Source organism: Aspergillus affinis, assembly GCF_023601865.1.
Source record: "Aspergillus affinis strain CMG 70 chromosome Unknown NODE_180_length_50973_cov_82_437972, whole genome shotgun sequence".
Taxonomy (NCBI): domain Eukaryota; kingdom Fungi; phylum Ascomycota; class Eurotiomycetes; order Eurotiales; family Aspergillaceae; genus Aspergillus; species Aspergillus affinis.
In genome coordinates, this window is record NW_026515961.1 from 14,180 (window position 1) to 35,873 (window position 21,694).

Consider the following 21,694-nt stretch of genomic DNA (forward strand, 5'->3'; position numbering starts at 1 on the left):
AAAGCGACAGGGGGACAGCAAAGGCTCAAATAGCCTCCTCGATAGACCTTTCTAGGGCTAATTTCCTTCGAAGGGGCGGGGACTCGAATGGCGAAATGTCAGCACCACGCTCGAGTCACCGAATCGGGCCCTCCGCCATCTTTCGTGCTCTCTCTCGTTCTCTCTATTTCTCTCTTGTCCCGTGTGTGTCTTTATTTTTTTTATTTTTTTTAATTTTTTTTCTTCTTTGCCTCCCTTTCGGCTCAGTTTTTCGGCTGAATATTCCCTTGCATCTGAGTGGACCGGGACAATTCTGGAATCATTGGAGAAAGGAGTATTCTTGCGTTGCAGCGTATTATTGGGAGGTGGGTCCAGCCATTGCCATCATTGCCCTTTTGAAGCATACCTCGGCGCATGTGCGACATTTGTGAGTGTCGGTGTGGCTGAATTATCACACATTCCGGCGCACACCATGGTTTGGAGATGGCATAAAGCCACGTACGCCTCCCTCCGATCTTCTCCCGCAAGGTAAGCGGGGACGTAGAGAAGCAAGGGCAACGCTGCCCTTGGGAAGCCAACCGAGAAGTGCGAGCGGCTGGCTGCCCTGCTTATGACACTGGTGGATCTGATTTAATCTGCCAAGAGGCTCTGATGTATGAAATTTTTCCAGCTGAGCTGAGATGTTCCCCAGTAAGGAGGGGACCATCCCAAGAGAAGCTGAAGGCAATGAATCACGACAGAGCCGGCAGTGGATCATTGCCCCGTATACGCAGCCAAGCGACTACAAGTCATCGATGTTGTCGGCCAAGAGGAAGAAAGAATGCAGTTCCAGACTGCTCGTACGGTTGCCGGCTGCAAGGAGGATCCAGTGTTCAAGGCCGGCGCACATGAACATAGACCGTGGTGAATCAATTTCCCCGTACGGAAATCTGGATATGACGCCGACATATTGGCATAGCATCATCGAAAATCGCCTGATAGTGAAGATGTCTGGTATAAAGCCGGCTTGGTTTCTGGGCAAGCTTGCTATTGATCATTAACTTCAGATCAACGGATCAAGTCTCTGACAGAGATTCGAATTCCCTCTTTGTCTTGTCGAATTCGGGATATTTCCTTTTATTTTCCAATATGGAGCCGTTTTCACTGATTCTCATCACCCATGTTTTTACCTTCTTCCTGGGCTTGGTGGTCTCCAAGGTCCACAACAATTCCCAGGGCTTCCTCAATCCTCTTTTGAGCAACCTGTCCCAGATTAAGTCGGGTCTGTCAGATTGGTTTTCGTTTGGACGCTCCCGTGCTGCGAAGGCAAACAGACTTTTGGATCAGGTCTCCGTCGAGCTTTTAGACCGGTATGACTTGCGCCCCAGACCCAATTTTTCCGTCCCATCAACCAACTAACTTTGTGGCCCTCTAGTTACCAAGTTGAGGAAAAATATGACAAGAGCACCTGGCAGCGCAAAGCCTACGACGACTTCACTGGCGCTCTGGTCGCCAAGGACAAGATTTTCCCTTGTATCTATGGTACGAAAGGATACAAGGCGAATGAGCTCGACTTCCTCTTCCTGGAATCCGAGGACCTGAACAACCTCGAGATCGCAAAGGTCGGAGCCAAAGCCATTGTCGAATACCACAAGATTCTCCAGAGCCGTGGTCGCAACATCTCGCTTGTGTTGCTGTGCCCGCCACCCAAGATCGAACGCTCCGTCGAGGAATACCACAAGATCTTCTGGTCTTTCCTCAAGCGTCTCCGTCAGCTCGACCCCAAGCCCTGGCCCAAGAAGATCCCCCACGACACGCAGAACCGCCAATGGTGCATGAACTTCGACGGCTTGGAGGCCTTCTTCGCCGTCCTGACCCCCGCCCACAAGCAGCGCCGATCTCGCAGCGCTCCCAACTTCGCCATGGTCTACCAGCCCCGCATGATCTTCGATATCATCTTCAAGGACCCGCGCTACCGTGAGTCCGCCACCCGCACCGTGCGTGGCCTCGTCGACAAGTACGATGAGATCCCTCACAGCCCTGACATTAGCGACTACGCCCGCGAGGGTACCACCGAGAGCAGACAGTACTTCCTGCTGGACAAGAACGAGACTGCAGATTGCCCATATGACGACCTCGAGGCGGCCGTTCAGAAAGAAAAGCTGAACATGGCATAAAGGACGTCACATTGCAGCATCTCCTGCATAGAGTGCATGGAGTGGGCGCTGAGCAGGACGCGCGTCCTGGCATGTGCTGCACGGTCCTTTTGTCACAGGCAAGCAAACTTGCATAGATTGGTGGTGGTAAAGAAACAGTGGTGGCAGCGCCGGCATACGGAGTAGACAGGTGAGGAATGGCGGGGAGAGGGGGGCGGGGGGTTTCATAGCTGCAGTTATATTGAAATTATGACATCATGCTAGTGCTGTAAGAATGAAAAGTTTCAGCTCTTTTTGGATCTGACATGCATGTTTTGGAAGTGAGATTCGAGAAAGTCCTTGCGTATGCCGGCGAGATGAAATTGTATGGGCGGATGTTGAGGAGGGAAGAACAAGTAAACTGATTTTTCCGGATCTGTGAATTATGTGAGTACGATCATCGCAATTGAACCTTTCGTTCTCATTTGAAAGCTAAAAGAAACAACCAAGATGAAAGAAAGGGAAGATTTTCATTACCTTACTTCGACCCGATCCATCTCGGAGGATAAGCCAAGTGAGACAAGCTCAAACTAGTGAAATTTGGGCCCCATTAGACTGTACGGGCCGAGACGTTAAGTGGCAACTCGTTCTCCCATATCAGATCTATCTCATGCCCACATACTAGTCATCAGATCAGCCTCTCGAATACATCACACACATTTTCCTGATAAGTACTCCGTACGCCACAAGCGCTCTCAACGCGTGGTGCAAAATGGCATGGGCCAAATTTAGCCTCTTCAGCTTGGCAGAGCTCCGATCGACTGCCCCTTGCATGTCGTTTTATATTAGCTGGGAGTGAGGCGCCCATCCTTGCATGAGCTTCAGTTCCTCTGAGCAATGGGGATAAAATCCCGGTCAATCACATGGCTGCGGTTTCTTATGCAGGCCCCTTCATTAGTTAGGCAATGAACTCGTTAACTATTGCATTTGATGCGTTACTCAGCCGTGGAGAGGCTGTTTCTGGGGTTAGATCGGTAGCCGACCTCGGCATTCTTGTCCACCGCCATGTTGAACGCAGGCATGCCGATTGGTAAAGCGGACGCGGTGGTTGGGAGTGGACTCAAACTATAGAAGAGATGGTCCCATATCTAAATGCACCTCATCGATGGTTCAGGCTGGGCGCCTCCATTGGTTGAAACCAGTCAGGGAGTCCATGCAAGAGGCGTGCTTCTGATGTCCAGGTCCTATAGGCGTACAAGTGGTGAGACCGAAGTCAATATTGTGACACGGCAGGTCCGGCGTTTGGTCTCAGTAGTCATTAGTTTGGTTCAGTTCGGTTAACTCCGAACAAGATATGCCCCAGGAGCAGAAAGACCAAGGCACGATAAAATCTAAAATAGATCATACCGAGAGAAGATACTGAATTAACATCCATGAAATACCACACATTGACCGGTCTCGACCCCTCGTTGGTCACTCTGCACCTCGGAACCACAGCCCAGCAAGTCCATTCTTCCCGGTTCTCAATCGTCTCGATCATCATATCAACTAACCAATTTGTAGTCAAGTCGGTCTTCTCAAGGAAGGAAGGGATGATGAAGCGAGGGAAAACAAGGCCTTGTGAGCAACATCCATATTTGTTCATCTCATGAACACCAGGAGCAATAGGCCACATCGTCTGCCGGCCAGCCATGAAATGGAGGTCAATAGCAGCTGGAATGAAGATGCCGGAAGTGATCCAGATGACACCGTTGGGTACCGACTTGAGCTGCGTCTTGAAAGTCCGCTTGGCTGCCACCATAGCTCCCGTAAGCATTGCCCAAACGATCAGGGACCAGAACAATATCTCGGCTACTCCTCGGAGTTCCAGCCAAGGAGATCGTCTGCATAGAACAGGCGAAGATAAATCCAGTCTCGACCGGCACTGCGCTCTTGGGCCGTGTTGAGAGCCTGCAAGGCGGACGGGAGCCAGCCCTTAACCGCCAAGGTATCGTCTTCAACCATCGCGACATATTCCGCACCCGTCTCATAGCAATTCTTCATCCATGCGTATAGTCGTAAATCGTCTTGTTCCGATACCATCCGCCTTCCTCCCATTTCTGTATTTGTTCGAAGTCGGAGTCGTCTTTCGAGTAGGTTAGGAGGCGATCGGGCAGCGTTTCGGCCCAATTCTCTGAGTAGATCGGATGCTCTGTCGGGTCGGAATTTCCAACAAGGAGATCGAGGAATACGCTCTTTCTTTCGGGACCGCTGAGACCCTCCAGAAGAGACGCGACGGTCAGGCCGACATATTGATCACCGCGTCGACGAACCGTCACTATGCCGACGCATATCGTAGGTTTCTCTCCGGGTAACCTCGCCGGGGATTTGACATCGCCAGCCGCACTCAGATACGCCTCCGCTTCCGTTATTCGATTGGATGAATACAACTTCTCGTAAGCACGAGTCGCATCGAAGAAGTAGGATGTGGGGTCGCGATAGCTAGCGCCGTGGTAGTAGCGAAGAGAGAGAAGGTACAGGGCCGAGAGGATGCACACTATAAGACCGGTCGTGGAGAGAGAGAACCTGCCGAAGCGGTAATGGGGCGAGTGGCTAAGCATTCTTGGTGCTGTTTCCTGATGTGAGACGGGGCGCGCAAGCGCATCCGGAGATTTGCATTATCGGTCGATTCGCGAGAAGACCAAGCGGCGAATTAAAGAATAACAAGGTACTGAAACACTGAGCTGTTCAAAGAGCTGAAACGAGAGGGTAGAACGAGATAGCACGAGATGGAATTACATGATTTGATGGATATGTCAACATGGAGAACGGGGGGGGGGAGGAAGAGGAAGGGATGGAGATCATCCGAGAGTCAAAAGGGCGCTTGTGGTTGCCGCCGGGGCCCCGTGCTCCTCGCCCAATCACGGGGGATCGCTGCAGCCGCAACCAGCATCTACTGTGACCCTGAGGACGCAGGAGAGCTTGACATCTAATCAGGTCGATGATCGAACGCCATGTCTATCACTCGCTGCGCAGAGCCACAACGACTAGCGGCGTCAGAGGAAATCGTGTGATTCACCTCAATCCACCCAAATTCGGAGCTGGCAGTATAGGCGGCCTCATTGGAGACGACAAACGCGCCGGAAGCTTCTAGAGCAGTATTTGGCTATACAGTCCAGGCTGCATGAATCCGAACGACGGTATTCAGAGACAAGTACAATGTCTTGTTTGGCGGCCGCACCCCGTCATGGGTTCCCACATCCAGCAACTCGGCATTCCCGCAGAGATGAAAATTAGCAGCTTCTCCATGCAAAACTTCCTGGCCAGTTTCCTCCCCATGTCGGCCCTCCTCATCCACGTCTTCTACGTGGTCCGCAACCGCCACACCTCGGGGAGCTGGAGCACCGTCGGCGAGCTGGTCGCGCTCGAGCACCTACCTACGCGCAGGTCGCGCAGATCCGCGTCCGGAGAACGCCCGGGTCGACGGAGGATGACGACGAACACGAACACGCCGAGTTGGTGTTCGACGAGGGGCACGATTCTAGCCCGCTAGTCCTAGATACGCAATGGGTTCGTCGCCGCAGCGCGTCGCTCCGCGAGAAGCTGCATCTACGCCATCCGGCTACGTGGCCGAACCGGCGGAGAGACTGGTGCCGCAGATCTCGTCGGAGAGTCAGACGACGATGGGTATAGTCCAGATGGATCGTTTGTATGGATGAGAAGGGACCAGGTGCTGCCTGGACTTACCTTGAGACGGGGTGTTATCGGGGTGTTATGAGTAACGAAACAACTTATATGTACGAATTAGTGTAGATAGTGAACATAAACCTCTATTGAGTAGCATCAGATCTGTTGCCGTCGTTGTCTGGAGACAGTATATAATGGTGTAGGTAAGATGAAGCAGGTGCAGATCAAGTGTGCGATCTTGAACACTAAAAAAGAAACATGTGACTAGATCATTTAAATGCTAAGATTACCCAGTGAATAATTCAAATTTAGGCATCACATGATTTTCTCTTTTTGATGCCGCAGGGCAGTGCTAACTCAAAATATTCATGCCTACTTGTATGTATCAAGTAAAGCGCGGCCAGCAAAAGAATTACTAGTTATACAGGATGGAAGAAAGGTAGGTAGACATGTACTAGCAGTCTCATGTCCAGTCCAGATCGAACGTGATGTTTCATTTTTTAATGTCAAGGGTGAAATAGATATGGAAATCCGAGCAGGATATCATTGCTCATCACGTAGATTGGGGGGTATTTCTGTGCATGCCAAAGAGACTCATTTGTTCACGGTTTTTTTGGAGTTGATGGGAAATATTGAATCAATAGAGCCAGAGGAAGAAGAAAGCACATGGTATATTCAGTTTCAAGAGACAAATATCATCGTTTCTAATTCTCCATATGTTCAACAACCCAAGAACATGAAAAGAAGAGAGGAAGAAAAAAAGGTTGAAAATTGAGATTGAAAAAAAAAAAAGATAACGTCAAAAAAAAAAAAAGAAAAAAGATAACACTCAACGATCAAACTTAGGATTCCCCGAAGAATTTGCGGAGGGATTTCTCTACTTCCTTGTAGTCCTTCTTGGCCTGTGTGAGAGTCTTGTCAATTTTCTTCAGGGACACCTCATCGTCGGGTTCGTCGGTCGAGCCCGTCTCGTCCTTGCCGGCGCCGAAGTGCTGAATCTTCTCGCATGCGTCCTTGACCTTGATCAGGCCCAGAGTGGCCGACGATCCTTTCAGGAAGTGACCGAGTGACGACAGCTCTGCCAGTTTCTTGTCCTCTCTGTTGGAGAGTTAGTCTCTGCCCCTGCTTCCTCGGATTCAAGAACCAGATGAAACGACCCAAATGATAAGAAACACTTACAAGGCCTTCTCCATCTTCTCGAAGGTGCTTTCCGCCTGATCGAAGAAGCCCAAAACAATGCCCTTACTGAAATCCCGGTCGTCGTCGTCGTCGTCCATCTCGAGGATCTGGTCGAATGTGTTCTGGTCGATGTGGTCTGGCATTGAAGCAAGGTCGGCGGGGGTCTCCTCCTCCTTAGGCGGCTGCTGAGTCTGAGGCTTAGATTGAGACGGCGACTGGGACTGGGGCTGGGACTGGGACTGAGGCTGAGACTGGGGCTGGGTCTTGGGCTGGAGAACAGTTAGCGGAGTTTGACGCATAAATGGGCACACAACATACAGGTTCCTCCACAGTCTTGGTGGTGGTGGTCGGTGCCATGATGTGAGATATGTGATCTGCAAGTTTCCCTTGATCGGTGATGATTTGTAATGGGAACGCAACACCCCTCACAATAGTTCGCAAACACTAATGTAGTGATGGTCCGAGGAGTGCCGAACGGTGAAGGTTCGTGACGAGAGTAGGGCACGTAGTTATCCGCCTTTTTTTTAAGTGATCCGGATCCCCAAGGGATGTTTCCTTTTAAATGTCCACGCGAGTACTGAAATTACAGAGCGATCTGTGAGATTCAAAAAAATTCGAGGTCAGTTTGACAGTCCACGAACCCATGACGAACGTTACAGAAGCTCGACTTGATCTGGATTTGCAACATGTTGCCCTACGCAATAAAGATATTACGCGGGAAGGGCGCAGAGAGGAGAGGAAGGAGAGAAGGCACGAGAGGGAAAGCAGGTCAACGAGGCAGAAAAACGGTTTACAAGAGTCAAGATAGGGTAGGGCAGACAATGAATTCACCGGAGGGGAAGCAGGTGGCGTGGCGAAAGGGCACACACACAGATCGAGAAGTAGAGCAGGGGTGTGGATGGACAAGAGGACAGGGAAATCCCGAAATCAACAGAGGAGAAAGAAATCTAACGAGTCTGACAGGTAGATCTCGACGGAAGAGGAGGAACAAGGGGAGTTGAGTTGTGAAATGAAGGGTGGGTGAGAAGAACAGAAGCCGAGAGCCAATATCAACCAGCCACAGCCCGAAGTGGATGATGGGTCCACATGGGAGGATAGGTCGAAAGGGAAGAAGTACAATCAGACGAGGGAAAAAGGGCAAGAATAACAGAGGGAGGGGTAAGTAAGGTAAAAAGGTAGGTAAGGTAGATTGACGGCATTCCCATCCAATCAGTCCGGCAATGATTTAATTCCATCAAATCATCGCAAATCAGATCGAGCAGAGCAGAGCATGGAAGCAAGCAAATCCATCGTCAAGACGAGCATCCACTCGTTCATCAGAAACAAACGCCGAGGGGTATTGGATTTTTTTTCTCCCACCTGATGTCAGTTCGCCCGCCCCAACGCCGGGTATATTGCGAAATGAGGCTGCTAATTAAGCCGAGAATAAACGGTATCAAAAGTGACAAGAAAGGTGAAAAAACAAAAAGGAAAATAATTATTAAAAAAAATGCGGGAATAAAAAGGATCAAACGGATGGAAAAGAGGGGGAGAGGAAGAGAAGAAAGAGAAGAGGATGGATTAGGTAGATTAGGCTGGTGGGTGTTCGGAGTGGAGGAGGGAAGAGTCAAGAGGAGTGACGCCGATGGAAGCAGAGAAGAAGAGAAAAAAGTGCACCCGATGGGTTTATCGGCGGGCCTTTTTTCTTTTTTCTTTTTTTCTCTCCCTCCCTCTTTTCCTCTGTTCTATTTTCTCCTCGAGCGCGTTGGCGATGAACCAAAGAAAGTGGAGGGGAAGGGAAGGGGAAAAAAAAAAGAAAAAGAAAAAAAAAGAAAAGGAGGGGAGGAACAAAGTGGGTTTACCGTCGCATGTCCGAGACTTCGCTCTGAAGGCCTCCTCCAGGTACCATTGGATTATTTGGTCTGGGGGGAGAATTAAATCATAATACCAAAGAAATTACGTTCTTACATCTGAGATTGAGGTTTTCCGAATATCCAATCCGTCCCCAAGGAGCCGTTCACCCCTCAATCACCCTGGATACCGTCTCGTTCGGAATTCTTCGTCGAGCGATTTCCCAAGAGGCGGTCAACCTCATTGGACACCGACCAAGTGGACTGCGCCTAATCGGTATAGCAGGGGGAGAATGGAGGCTCGACTGGTGGGGAATCGCATTGCAGACCGACGATGATCAACCCGTTCTGTGGTTTGGTCGAGCAGAGGCCAGAGAGTCGAGCAGAAGAATAGGAGAATACGGCGGATTAAAAGAGAGAGGACGACAGCCGCCAGATATTCTGCAAGGTCGATGCTAGAGGTTGATATTCCTATCAGATCGAGTATATATTCCGTACGCAGTGGTGTGAATACCGCCTACGTTGCCCTGTGAGGTTGGAGATTGCGATATATCATATCATCGTCATTGCTGGATTTTTTTTTTCAATTGAAAGACATGCTAAACATCCCACCAAAACCAGGGCAACCGATTGGACTGTTATTGTGGGGAACCACCAGAAGAAAAAAAAAAAGGCAAACAGTCACGCCAACGCTCGTCATGGCTGATGTCTTGAAGTCTTCCCATTCTCGACTCCTCGAGAATTTTATCTATGGGAACTATCCTAGCGCCCTTTTCCATCTGTTCAGTTTCAATGATTCTTCCATCGAAGATCTAAAATGAGAGATTGTGTAGGGCCAAAAGCAGCGCCAACCCCACTTTGGTGTGGGATGCACGTTGAACTCATCAGACCACCGCTGACGTCGATTTAGATCGAATGCCCACCTATCATTGGCCGACGGGTGAGCCCCACTCACCCTTTCGAACCTACGGGCTCTGACTAATCAGTTTACATCATCGGGAGCTGACCCTGCCAATGACGACGCTGGACACGTGGGAAGGTATCGTGAGCCCGTGACGATGCTCTTCCATACCCTTTGGCTGCACCGTGGATGGCCGTCGGACCACTCCGGGGTTTCTGTATGTTATGTGCGGTCAGTTGAAATGGTCAGACGAAAAGAGAGAAAAAGAAAAGAAGGGGAGAAAAGGACCAAGGACCAAGTGACTGCGACAACCTGGCGGGATGACCAAGGGAGGACAAGTTGCAGCATCGTGATCCCCGAGAAATGGCGCAGACCAGCCACCCAGATCACCCCTCAGGACCCTATCCTTTCCTTTCTTTTAATCCTTTTTTTTTTTTTTTTTTTTTTTCGTTTTTGGCCTTCATTTTGGTTTCCAGTTCCCCGAGCGGAGGGTCTTCTCAGCTACTCCTAGTCGGTAGCCTGCCAACTGCGGGGTGACGGTTCAACTGGGCCGAAAAGATGTCATAGCCCATAAGGCTATAATAAGTAATCACCAGCTCGTCCGACGGAATGACGGAGTTGCTACAGAAGAGACTGGCGTACATTTGCAAACGGGCGACCGGCCAGGAGTCGATCCTGCTTCTGGGATTCTGGATTCTGGCGATTTTTCCACGCTTTCCAGCCGAACCAAGCAGGCAATCGTGGGGTTCATAAAGGCGAGCCGTGAACTCGAGGAACCTGAGGAGCCTGGCTTTTGGCTCGCGGTTTCTCGACGCGGCCAATCATGAGACACAAAGTGGAGCGGTGACATCAGGGCGGGGCCGACCGGCCGCCAATCCGCGGCAGCCGCTGACGTTGGCGGATGCGGTGCCAAGACCCGCGAAGCTTGGGCCGCATTCCAGACACTTCGCGGTCCCGGCCAGGATTGGACATGCTCCGGGAATGCGAATTCCTCTTGAGTATACGTTGTATTCTGTACGAAGTACTCCATACAGTCCAGAATGATGGCTCGTGCAGGCCCTGTCAACTCAACTGGGGTTAGCCTTCGCTCCACTCCCTTGAAGAACTTACGGAGTACACTTCTAGTAGTTAAAAGTTCGGACTCGGTCCACCGTTGCAAAGATAATCCCAGTTAAGCATTCTAACGGTCCTCGGTTGAAGACTATATACTGATATAGTTTCCCTCATCTGGACTGGTGATGTCGGTGGAGGGACTGGAATCCTTCCATCTGCGTGTGATCCGATGACATCACCCTGCAGCCCGAGGGAACCTGACGTATGTCGTACTTTTCCTTTCGCCGGGCGGGAATGTCAGCTTACGCCGCTGGACGCTGCCAGAGAGTGTCGTCTCCGTCGACGGCACTTACTCTTTTCGTTAAGAGCAGGGAGGTAGTACGACCGGGCACTCAAATTGGCATCAATTAGCGATATGCCGAGGTGCATCCCATCTCATGATCCCTACCCCTGTTTGGTCTTTATGCCGGAATTCTCACTACTGCCGATGCACCTACTCCATACTCCATACTCCATACTCCGTATAGACCTGCCTACTATCTCGTCCATCCATTGACAGTACACGTGACGTCTACAATCCCTCCCCAAATCAATCCTCTTTCACGATCAGACAGTCTCAAAATCCCGTCTTTCCGGCCTCAAAAACCATCCGCCCGCCGACCAATCACAGGCCCCCATCCAGAACAACCTCGGACCAAACATGCCTTACATAAGCGCGCGCGCTCAACCTCAACAATTCAACATGCGGACAGATTGGCGTCCATGAAGATTTCGCGTCGCCGAGTCTCATCCCATCGGCGTACGGCTCTTTTTCACCTGGAAGAAACCGACCAGAGAAGTCAATTGATCTATTCCAATTGTCACATCCATCATCCATCCATCCAGACCGACCGACCCATATCCAACTGATTCGAGCTACCAAAAATGCCTCCCAAACAACCCTCCAAAGGCCCCAAAGGCCTCACCCGCCTCTACCTCATCCTCTACAATGCCCTCAGCTTCGCCCTCTGGGCCACCTGCACCGTCCGTGGCCTCTACCTCCTCCTCACCACCGTGATCCTACCCGCGACCAGCAACACCGACTCCGACGCCGTCGTTAACACCGCCCTCCCCTCCATCTTCAACGACATCTACTCCCCGCTGCTTCTAGGCACGCAATCCCTCGCCACACTCGAGATCCTACATAGCCTGCTCGGCCTCGTGCGCGCCCCGATCTTCACCACCGCCATGCAAGTCGCCAGCCGTCTGCTGGTCGTCTGGGGCGTCATGTACCTGTTCGGCGGCGACATCGTCGGCAGTGTGGAGAAGGGCGCGCAGACCGGTGATTTCGGTTTCTTGGGCTGTTTGACCGCATGGGGCGTTACGGAGTGTATTCGGTATGGGTTCTTTGCGTTGCAGGTTCTGGGCACGGGCGTGCCGGGGTGGTGGACTTGGTTGAGGTTAGTCTCTTTTTTTTTGCCATTCCCTCGCATCTTCAGTTTGTGGCTGGATTGGTCATTGGATTTGTTTTTTGGGGGGAGAGGGAACTGACGACTGACTGGTTATCAGATATAATACTTTCTACATCCTCTACCCGCTCGGCATCACGAGCGAGTGTGTGCTTGTCGTGAAGGCGCTTGCACCGGCGGGCGAGTTGGAGCCGCTGTATCGGTGGTTTTTGATTGCCGTGTTGGGTATTTATGTTCCTGGTACGTCTACCTCTCTTATTCCTTTCTATTTATTTATAGTGTGGTGTCGTGTGGATGACTGTCCACCGGATAACTGGACCAGTGCTAACCGGAGCTAAACAGGATCGTATATTCTATACACGCACATGATTGCGCAGCGCAAGAAGGTGCTGAAGAAGAGGGCAGAGTAGATGGCTTGTTCTCTTTTTGCTTCTCTAGACTAGACAGTGTCCTCTGGAACATGGGATCAGGGTCTAGTTTTGATATCTTTTGAGATCGGGATTGATAGTATGGTTGTGACCGGTTTTTGAGTGGACGTATAGGTGCTGTAGCATAGCATATTTAGACAGATAGGGGGGAGGTAGGTAATATACTAATGTTAATTGTAGTATACAGTTCCTTTTCACTAGCTAGTCGGTCACTAGATGTTATATGCTCTATGCTATTCCAATTCCTACTAGGGTAGATCATATCTCCTTCATAATATCTCGTACAGCCTTGGCCGCGAATCGTTTGCGTTCATGTTCGGGTAGTTCGTCGCTCATATCTGTTCATCAGTTAGTCAGTCAGTCAACCAGCCAGCTCGTGTGCCAGAATAAACAAGGTAAAACGAGGATATACAACGCGAATATCACAAAGAAGGAGGGGGAAGGGGAATACCTCTAATAGCAGCCATCCGCAACATCAACGCCTCGACCGCATCGACCCTCAATTCATCATCGCCTTCGTCCTGCGAGTCCTCATCCGCCCGCCCACTCCCTCCACCTCGCTCAATGGCAAACCGCAACCCCACCATCTCGCGCTCCAGCTCGTTGACTTCCAGCCCAAAGCCCGTGTCCTCGTCCTCGTCGGCGTCCGCCCCAAGCAACATCTTCTCGATCTCGTCGGCCTCGTCATCGCCGTCCTTGTCTTCGTCGTCGGAGAGAGATGATGGCGCCCAGTCGTGCGTTTCCAGCACTTCGCGGATGCGTCGCAGTCCTTGATATTCTGTTTATCATGTTAGCCATATCCGATCCAGACCTACGCTAGTAGAGCGAGAACAGAAACAGATGACGTTGAGAGTGAGAAACATACCTCCAAACTGATTCCTCTCCTCCGTCTCCTCCCCTCCAGCCTTCGGATCCCAATTAACAACCTCCATCCCGATCAACCCCATCTCATATAATTGGTCTTCCCACCAGGGGACCGAGAACGGTTCCTCGGCATCGGTATCCAGATCTAGATCCGCACCCAAATCACCACTTAAATCCCCCATCCCCGATTCCTGCCCACTTCCTAGATCCTGCTTCTTCTTCTGCTGCTGCGCCGTCGCAGCTTGCGTCCCTTCTCCTCCTCCTACCAAAACCACCAACCCAGGTACATCGCCCATCCCACCCCTCTCCTCTTCAACCAAGGCGCGCACGTCTCCGACCGCGCGCAGAAACTCCTTTAGCCGATCAACATGCGTCTGCGTCTCCGGGGCTATCTCCGTCTTTGATTCCGAAGAAGAAGAGGTGGAAGTGGAAATGGAATTGGAAGTCGGATTCACGATACACAACACCACGGCGCCGATAGCATCTCTCACGACTTGGGCTTCTGGGCCTGAGAATTCCTTTTTCCAGAGCGAGGGCGTGGTGATGGGTTCGGGCTCTTGTTCTTGCTCTTCTTTGGATTTGTTCTCGGATTGGGACTGCACATCTGCATCTGGTCCTGATCCTGGTTCTGCTGTGGAGGTCGAGCTGGAGGTGGAGGTTACCGTTACCGTTGACGTTGCCGTCCCCTCCAGCGCAATCTCATCTACCCAGACCGGTACCTCGGCGACATAATACCGATTGCGAATCTGCAGGGGCGGATGGGTCGTGTAGCCTGCGAAACTCGGCTGTGTTGTTGTTGTTGTTGTTGTTGCTTCGTTCGAGGGCGCCGATGACGTAGCTGTAGATGTAGTCGTAGATGTAGACGGGGCCTCGAGGACCGGGGTGCCGGTGAGGGCGTGAAGGAAGGGAGGGATGGTGGTGGGGGAATGCGAAGAGGGCGAGAGGATGAGGAGGCGGCGGGGGTTGGGGATTCGTTGTTGTTTTTGTTGATGGGACGGTTCTTGGGAGGTGGTGGTGGTGGTGGGCATTTTGGATTGTTTGCGTCAGTTAGGTCATGCGCTGTTGAATTGTGAAGCTTCTATTAAGAAAGGTAGGTAGGTAGGTAGGTAAGGGAGTGTACGAAGTAAAAGAGAAAGAAGAAGGATGAATGCGGGAAGACGAGCGACGAGCGGAGAGCAAAAAAAGCTCCGTCGGACTTCTTCCCTCAGTTCCTATGACCATCAATCAGTACCAGACTAACAGCTCCAGCTCCAGCTCCAGCTCTACAAACACCAATCAACCTCCTACAACTAAACAAAACCACTACAAGAAACACAATCATCCGAACCGAATTCATACCTAGGTATTTCCTTTCTTTTCCCTCGACCAATGAATCTAAGCGGTAGATAGATAGACCGACCGACCGACCGATCAAAGACCATTATAACAAACAAACTCACAAAAGAAACGCCGCCATTTATTCAAGTAAAAAATGTAATGATAAAAAAAAGAAGCCCCCCTCACAGCCAACTTCATACTACCCTCTCCTCTGGCCCCTCGCACGCTGCACCGTCGCCTTACCACGAGCAAGACCGACACCTCTGCCGCGCTGGCCACGAGAACGGAACATGGGCGCGTTTCTATAGAATCAATTAGCATGCCACTCACTTCCATCCGGAATCTCTCTCTCAGATCCCCCAAGAGATATAGAAGGAGGAAACATACCGCAACATATCCGGCACGATGAAGAACCGCACGTGGCTGCCGCGGATATACACCTGGTCGAGATGCGACACGCGACCGTCGCGCGCAGTGACGGTGATATCTTTCAGTTGGACGTTCATGTTATCCTCGGCTGTAGATCAGAGGATCATGGTTAGCGTTGATTTATTCCAGGATATCGATTGTATAGCATATTTCAGAAGTATGGTTCGAGGGGCGTGGGAAAGAAAGACCAACCCTCGAGAAGTTTTCCGCGGTACACCACCCCCGAAGTGATCTCTAGCGTGACGACGTGGCCCTATAGCAGATCTGTTAGCTGTATTGCATCGCTTGCATATCCGGACTCGAAATCAGATAGACACAGAAGGGGAAAGAGGGGGATGCGAACGAACCTGCGCTTCATTGAGCAATTTGATCGGAATTCCGATCGTGCTGGTGAGCTTGCCCATTCTGTGTCGTAGTTTTTAATCCGAAGGGAACCGATCGAGGAAGAGAAGATCGCTCGATGAAGAACACGAGCGCAATTGATTAGGTCTGAACAAGACCAGTTGAAACACACAAGGCGGGATGGAGAGGTTCGAGGACGTGGAGAGGTAGACAGAAAGAGGGAGGGAAGTTTCCGCCGGCGGAGGGAAGTTTTGCGGCTCTGCCTTAGCTTGCTTTGCTTGAGTCTTCCGCCCGGCAGGATCTCCTCTCTCCTTCCTCTCGTTCTCTTTACGGAGTACTCCGAACATCTGCATCTACGCATCAATTAATTAATGGATACATCAAAATGAACCCACCAAACAGCAACCTCCGAGCCTTCAACCTCGCCGTCTCCACCCTCCTCAAATCCCCCGCTCAATTCCTCCCGCACCTCACCATCCCGACCATCACGCATCTCCCAGAACAAATCGGACCGGTTCTCGCATCCTCATATACCAATCCCACCTCCTCGTCCACGACAAACCCAACCCCAAAGAAACCAATCACAATCCGCGCCCTAATCCTCGACAAAGACAACACGCTCTGCGCCGCAAAAACCACCTCCTTCCCACCGCAAATCCTCAACAAACTAACCACCCTCCGGACCTCCCCAACCTCACCTTTCAACATGCACTCCGCCCCTCACTCGATCCTAATCGTGTCGAACCGTGCAGGTTCCCACCCTCGCTACGACTCTGAGATCACCGAACTGCAAGAAAACGGGCTCTCGGGGCTCCGGATCCCCGTGTTCCGACTACCGCAGGGGAGCGAGAAGAAACCGTTCTGTGGACGGGAGGTCCTGGCGTGGTTTACGGAGCGGGGGGTCGTGAAGGGGCCGGAGGAGATTGCCGTCGTGGGGGATCGGTTGGGCACGGATGTGTTGATGGCGGCGCAGATGGGGGCGTGGAGTGTTTGGTGTCGGGACGGGGTGACGGAGGGGGTTGATCCGCGACGAGGGAGGGAGGATTTGAATGTCCTGGAGAAGATGGAAGCGTGGTTGGAAATGTATCTGCGTGAGTCGAGGGGGTTGAAGGCCCCCGCGCCTAAGGGGTGGTTGGCTCAGTAATTGCGCGGGATGAGCTGTGTTTAGAGATACCCATGTAGACTAGTTATAGACTGTACTGATATTACTGATACTCGATCGTCAAGTCCTACCGATGACTACGCGGAAGCAGATGGAGATCATGATCTGGATTGAATTGTTCCTCTACTGTCGTCGCGAAGAATGTCTCAGCTTCGCGACGACTAGTGCCGACTATGAGCCGGCACTTCAACTAGCTAATGCATCATCGACCAAGGATTCCAACTCAGACCACAAGTCACCCAAAAAAGATGACCATCACAAAGGGAAATATGCAAACAATTCCTAACCCGCCGACCCAAATGAACCAAGGAAAAGGAAATCCAAGTGAATCTCGCCAACTGAATGGCTTTCTGGCATAACCACGTTAAAAAGGCCCCGGTCCAATATATAAAAGAAGAGAAGAAAGAAGAAAAGATAAAAAGGGGGAGAAGAATGGAAAAGCCCAGTCAGACTGGGTAAAAAGGTAGGGAAAACGCTCAAGGACCAGCCCTACAGGAGAAGGGTATTAATACACCAAAAAAAAAAAAATCCAAAAAGGAATCAAAGAAGAATGAAAAGAAATCACAAAAGATCAGAAGTGTCAAAAAAGTCCAAAAGAAAAAAAAAAATATGGGAGCATATCAAAAGAAAAAGAAATGGATATGTCCTCTTCATCATCATCAACAAATGAGGCACAGAACTGCCTCAAATTTGCCGAGCCCTCGAAAGGGACGTTCGCGTAAAATGATCAAGGCAACAATGGGGTTGCCTATTGGATATAGGTGATATCCGTGTCGTTCGAGCAGAAAGATCTTCTACGGACGAGGATCGAGCCATAAACGCCACATTCTGTCATCGCAAGAGCAGTAGCTGACATATTATGGTTTCAAACATCAAAATGAGTCACTCAGACTAAGCGGTATCAGATAGACTTGTTCACGATCTCGGGCCCATAGTGTTGGGGTCGACATTGTCCAAAGAGCTCATGCCTTGGTAGTTGCCCTGGACGCCAGGGGAAGAATGGCTCCCAACACTCTGGATGGGCAAATCAAAAGTGTTGCCCTCAAATCCCATCGAGGTCGGCACGGTGAAGTTCATGTTATGCTTGGGATACATGTTGTTCATCGACATGCCCTCGTCGGCAAAGTTGGCCTGGTGGTCGTTACCCAAGCCATACATTTCCTGGGATGCGTGATGCATCGTTGACAGCGGAGGCGAATGGTCCGCGATCAAGGGGTCAGCATGGCCGACGGCGGAGTACGGGGATGTCGACTGCGCCAGGCTCGACGAATCAACCTGGGGAGAAACAAAGGACATGTTAAACGGAGTGCCCATGTTTGAGGCAACGGGAGTGGAATCACCCGCCCCGGCCGTGAAAAGGGAAGGGCTGGCAAAATCGGAAGGAGAGGCCGTCGTGGCCGCCGACATGGGATGGCGCGGGTCAAATCCGTAGGCGGCAGAGGTATCGATACGGAGGTTCATCGCCAACGGATGGGCCTGCTGAGGAACCGGCGCATAGATGCTCGACTCCGCGTGATGGAAAGGAGACGGGGTCTGTGGCATGTTGTACGAAGGCAGCGGCGCCTGCATGGCAGAAAAGTCGACGGCCACGGGAACGGACCGGCTGCGCTGACGCTTGTGTCCTCGAGCCGCCTGGACGGTCAGATGCGAGTGGTTGTCCTGGAACAGGCCCAGGTAGGCCGGCGGCGGCGCAAACTGGTTCGGTTGCGAGGCGGGCCGCTGAATGAAGGGAGGCGTAGAAACAGGTGCGTTCATGGGCAAGTTGCCGTAGGCCAGACGGTTCTGGAAGGACTCCAACGACACCAGCTTGGCCAATTGAACGCTGAGAACCTTGGGGTGACCTCCGAGGTGGTGAACCATCAACTGACTCGCCTGCTGGTCCTCCGTGAAATCGCCGCACTGGTAGAAACCACCCGAGTTGGAGGAATCCATGTAAAACATGGGTGGGCGGTTCAGTTCCACCACGAGACCACCAGGACGAGAGGGGACGCCACTGGCCTGGTTGGATTGGTCTCCGGACTCCAGGGTGATGTTCTTGATATGGGAAAAGGGGTATTCGATCTTGTATCCGGCCGAGTCATTGTTGATGTAATACGTCATGCAGGCCTTCTCCGGGGAGTAAAAGACGACCAGGTCCATGGCATTCTGTCCGATGCGCCGCCAGCTACCGATTGTCAGGGATCGACAGGTGAAGTGGTGGATCACCACCTTCCCCGAGGGAGTGGCTTCGTTGGGGAATGCGCCGCTGGTTCCGTAGCCTCCGGTGCGGCCAAAAGGATCGCGCGCACCAGGTTTGCTCGGATCAAATTGCATGGCCAGGTACTGGCGCATCGATTCGGGGATCGAGTCGCAGCCTTCGCCGGTTTCAATGCTCTTCTTCGCAAGCATCTTGATCTTGGCACGTCTAGACTGTCGTTAGCAAACCTGCTAGTCTCCTACCATCACTGCGCAATAATTTCCCGAGAACGCACCTGTTTTGAAACCAAATCTGAACCGACCGCTCAGTCATGTTGATATCCTGGGCAATTCTTTCCCGCGTGGCCGCGGTCGGCGTAGGGTTCTTGTTGAATTCCACTTCCAGAGTGACCAATTGGTCCTGGGTGGCGCGTTGGCGCTTGTTGTTCTTCTGTTGTTGGGTCAAGGTGCTCTTTCGCTGAGGGCGCCGGTTGGCGGAGGACGTGGTGGCATTCGAGGCCGTCGGGGACGGGGTCTCGTCGGCGGATGAAGGAGACGGGGCCATAGCAGTGGAAATAGTCGGCGTAGCCGACGGATCAGGAACGGACATGGTTTGCAGGGATTGACCGAGAAAAAAGATAGATAATGGAAATGAGGTAGGGAAAGGAGTATTCGACCAATTGATGGGGGTGAAGTAGATGAGGCTTTTTGAAGAAATTCTCAAAAAAGGGGAGAAAGTTGTGACGATCCGGTCGACAAGGTCAAAAAAGTAAAAGAAAGGAGATGTCTGATACTCTCGATAGCAGCTTCAAGCGCCAAAGAGGAGTCAAAAAAGGATTGGTGGTTTTCAAACGAGTGGCAGCGCTTAGGCAGGAAGTTGAGAGATGGAGTCGGTCCGGGAGATTTACCAGACCAGCAAGCTTAAGCGGATATAGATGATCGCGTCGCAGAAGCGTCAAAGAAAAGAATCTTCCGAGGGGAAAAGATAAAAATAAGCCGACCTATGCAGCTTTGGGTGATGAATGAAATTCAGGATCTTCGCAGCTGGGGAAGGATCGATCAAGGTTCTGATATTGAGGGAGAACAAATGAACGATCACCGTCCAGAGGTAAGCGAGAAAAAGTGCGCAAGATACTGAGTAAGGGAGAGGTCGATCGTGAAAGAGTGAAACGATCGACTGGGGTGAGGATAAACGAGAGAATAGAAAGGAAAACAAAAAAGAGTGAATGGGGGGAAGAAAAAAGAAGGAAAGATGGTCGATGAGGGAGAGAAAGGAAGGAAAAGAGAGGAGAGGAGAGAAGAAGAAGAGAAGGGAAGAAGGAGAAGGAGAGACAAACGGGTGGAGGAGAGGCGCGCCAGAGAGAGAGACGGAGAGCAGTGCCAGAGCAGCCAGAGACACAGAGAGTCAGGTCAGGAGATGGGGGGGCTCGATCGGGTCTAGTCGCAGGCCTGGTCGCGCTGGTTGTTTTGGCACCGGCGGTTCCTGACTTCTCCGTGGGGCGTTTTTTTTTTCTTTTTCTTTTTCTGTTTCCTGTTCCTTTTTGACCTGCCCTGTTCGGTCTCTGTTGCCTGGCCAGATTTTAGGTCACAGAAAAATAAAATAAAATAAAACCAAAAAATCCGGTTGTTACGGGAGAGACGATCCCTAATACACTGACAACGATCGAGAACAAGACGGACAATAAATTAATTCCCTGATTCGATCTTTAGTATCGTTGTTGACGTGAGAATCCGCCCGATTAATTCCAGACCGTCGACCGGTGCTTATATCATATCCCAAGGAACTCTACTCCGGACTGGACCTTGCCTTATCTGAGGGCCAAAAAAATAAAGTAGAAAAGAACAAATTCCCCTCCCTCCGATGCAGTCTTCATACACAGTCCACACACCCTCTCTCCTGGATTTGGCCCCTGCATCCACGCGCATCCGAGGCCTGCTGCCCAATGCTGTTTAGGATGGCCAGCACCCAATAACAAGCCACCGACCGCCACCAGGATGTACCCGGTATGCACACTATGCAGAGAGGGCTCAGAGCAACCTCGACCTAGTCATGCACCTAAGCCGACCTACCGACCAGCACGGACTAATCGCTCGTCTCCATTTCGCGCCAGCCTTGAGGCGAACCGAATCGGAGGGAGGATGAAGAAGAAGAGGGGGGTGACGCTGACTAGGACAACTACCAGTCACATACTAAGCTTATCCGACTAGTTTTGGAGTACGTACGGGCGATTCGCAAGAAATATGACAGGTTAACAGTTAACCGTCCAGGTCCGACCGTTGCTGGTCAACGGTAACCACGTTGACCGGTTAAAGTGACAACTGAATACTGGATAGTAAATACATACTAGGTACCGGACAGAGCAGGAACTATACTACAGTAGGTAGAACATGAATAATAGTCCGTACGAATAATAATAACCATAATATTATTATTTTCCCTCCTGCTAATGTTCGGGGAAATATGACCCCTTCGGGTCGGTCGATGGCTCTATGGAAGACGGAAGACCGATAGTCGAATCCACCAGACCCCGTTCAGGTCATAGTGCCGGTTAGGATGAACCAGGCAAACGGATGAAGGAACGGGTGGAAGAAGGCGACCTGGGCCGTTCGGAGAAATAAATTAATTCCATCGAGAGGCCAGCCTCCTGGTTATTCTCCTTCGACGCTGCACACAGTACAGTACAGTAGACAGGGAGGTTCGGAGTATTAAGGGCACTTGCACCTCCCAGCCCATGTCCCCTTGATCTCAGCCAACGCCAGCTGGGAGAATTCTGTATGTGCACACTACTCCGTACAGTGTATGGTGTA

General features: G+C 51.3%; 8 protein-coding genes across 8 annotated transcripts; 4 read left to right on the top strand and 4 right to left on the bottom strand.

Moving 5' to 3' along the window:
• Positions 1-1,107: 1,107 nt before the first annotated feature.
• On the top strand, positions 1,108-2,135 carry KD926_003414 (YqcI/YcgG family protein; the record flags this gene model as incomplete). The annotated part of the gene is made up of 2 exons (XM_053094761.1): positions 1,108-1,328; positions 1,394-2,135. 2 exons carry the CDS (start codon positions 1,108-1,110, stop codon positions 2,133-2,135), a joined length of 963 nt encoding a protein of 320 aa, XP_052950498.1.
• Positions 2,136-5,319: 3,184 nt separating this feature from the next.
• Positions 5,320-5,850, top strand: KD926_003416 (uncharacterized protein; the record flags this gene model as incomplete). Its single annotated transcript, XM_053094762.1, has 2 exons — positions 5,320-5,587; positions 5,657-5,850. 2 exons carry the CDS (start codon positions 5,320-5,322, stop codon positions 5,848-5,850), a joined length of 462 nt encoding a protein of 153 aa, XP_052950499.1.
• A 751-nt stretch (positions 5,851-6,601) lies between these two features.
• KD926_003417 (Hpt domain-containing protein) lies at positions 6,602-7,295 on the bottom strand (the record flags this gene model as incomplete). The annotated part of the gene is made up of 3 exons (XM_053094763.1): positions 6,602-6,857; positions 6,939-7,207; positions 7,257-7,295. The coding sequence occupies 3 exons, from the start codon at positions 7,293-7,295 to the stop codon at positions 6,602-6,604; spliced, it is 564 nt and encodes a 187-aa protein (XP_052950500.1).
• A 4,350-nt stretch (positions 7,296-11,645) lies between these two features.
• Positions 11,646-12,579, top strand: KD926_003418 (protein tyrosine phosphatase-like domain-containing protein; the record flags this gene model as incomplete). Its single annotated transcript, XM_053094764.1, has 3 exons — positions 11,646-12,160; positions 12,270-12,409; positions 12,512-12,579. The coding sequence occupies 3 exons, from the start codon at positions 11,646-11,648 to the stop codon at positions 12,577-12,579; spliced, it is 723 nt and encodes a 240-aa protein (XP_052950501.1).
• A 276-nt stretch (positions 12,580-12,855) lies between these two features.
• KD926_003419 (adaptin-binding domain-containing protein) lies at positions 12,856-14,489 on the bottom strand (the record flags this gene model as incomplete). Its single annotated transcript, XM_053094765.1, has 3 exons — positions 12,856-12,935; positions 13,049-13,375; positions 13,463-14,489. 3 exons carry the CDS (start codon positions 14,487-14,489, stop codon positions 12,856-12,858), a joined length of 1,434 nt encoding a protein of 477 aa, XP_052950502.1.
• A 488-nt stretch (positions 14,490-14,977) lies between these two features.
• On the bottom strand, positions 14,978-15,611 carry KD926_003420 (putative small nuclear ribonucleoprotein SmD3; the record flags this gene model as incomplete). Its single annotated transcript, XM_053094767.1, has 4 exons — positions 14,978-15,080; positions 15,166-15,295; positions 15,400-15,460; positions 15,555-15,611. 4 exons carry the CDS (start codon positions 15,609-15,611, stop codon positions 14,978-14,980), a joined length of 351 nt encoding a protein of 116 aa, XP_052950503.1.
• A 323-nt stretch (positions 15,612-15,934) lies between these two features.
• On the top strand, positions 15,935-16,997 carry KD926_003421 (phosphatidylglycerophosphatase; the record flags this gene model as incomplete). The annotated part of the gene is made up of 2 exons (XM_053094768.1): positions 15,935-16,640; positions 16,777-16,997. The coding sequence occupies 2 exons, from the start codon at positions 15,935-15,937 to the stop codon at positions 16,995-16,997; spliced, it is 927 nt and encodes a 308-aa protein (XP_052950504.1).
• Positions 16,998-17,626: 629 nt separating this feature from the next.
• Positions 17,627-19,496, bottom strand: KD926_003422 (homeobox domain-containing protein; the record flags this gene model as incomplete). The annotated part of the gene is made up of 2 exons (XM_053094769.1): positions 17,627-19,115; positions 19,183-19,496. 2 exons carry the CDS (start codon positions 19,494-19,496, stop codon positions 17,627-17,629), a joined length of 1,803 nt encoding a protein of 600 aa, XP_052950505.1.
• Positions 19,497-21,694: the final 2,198 nt, after the last annotated feature.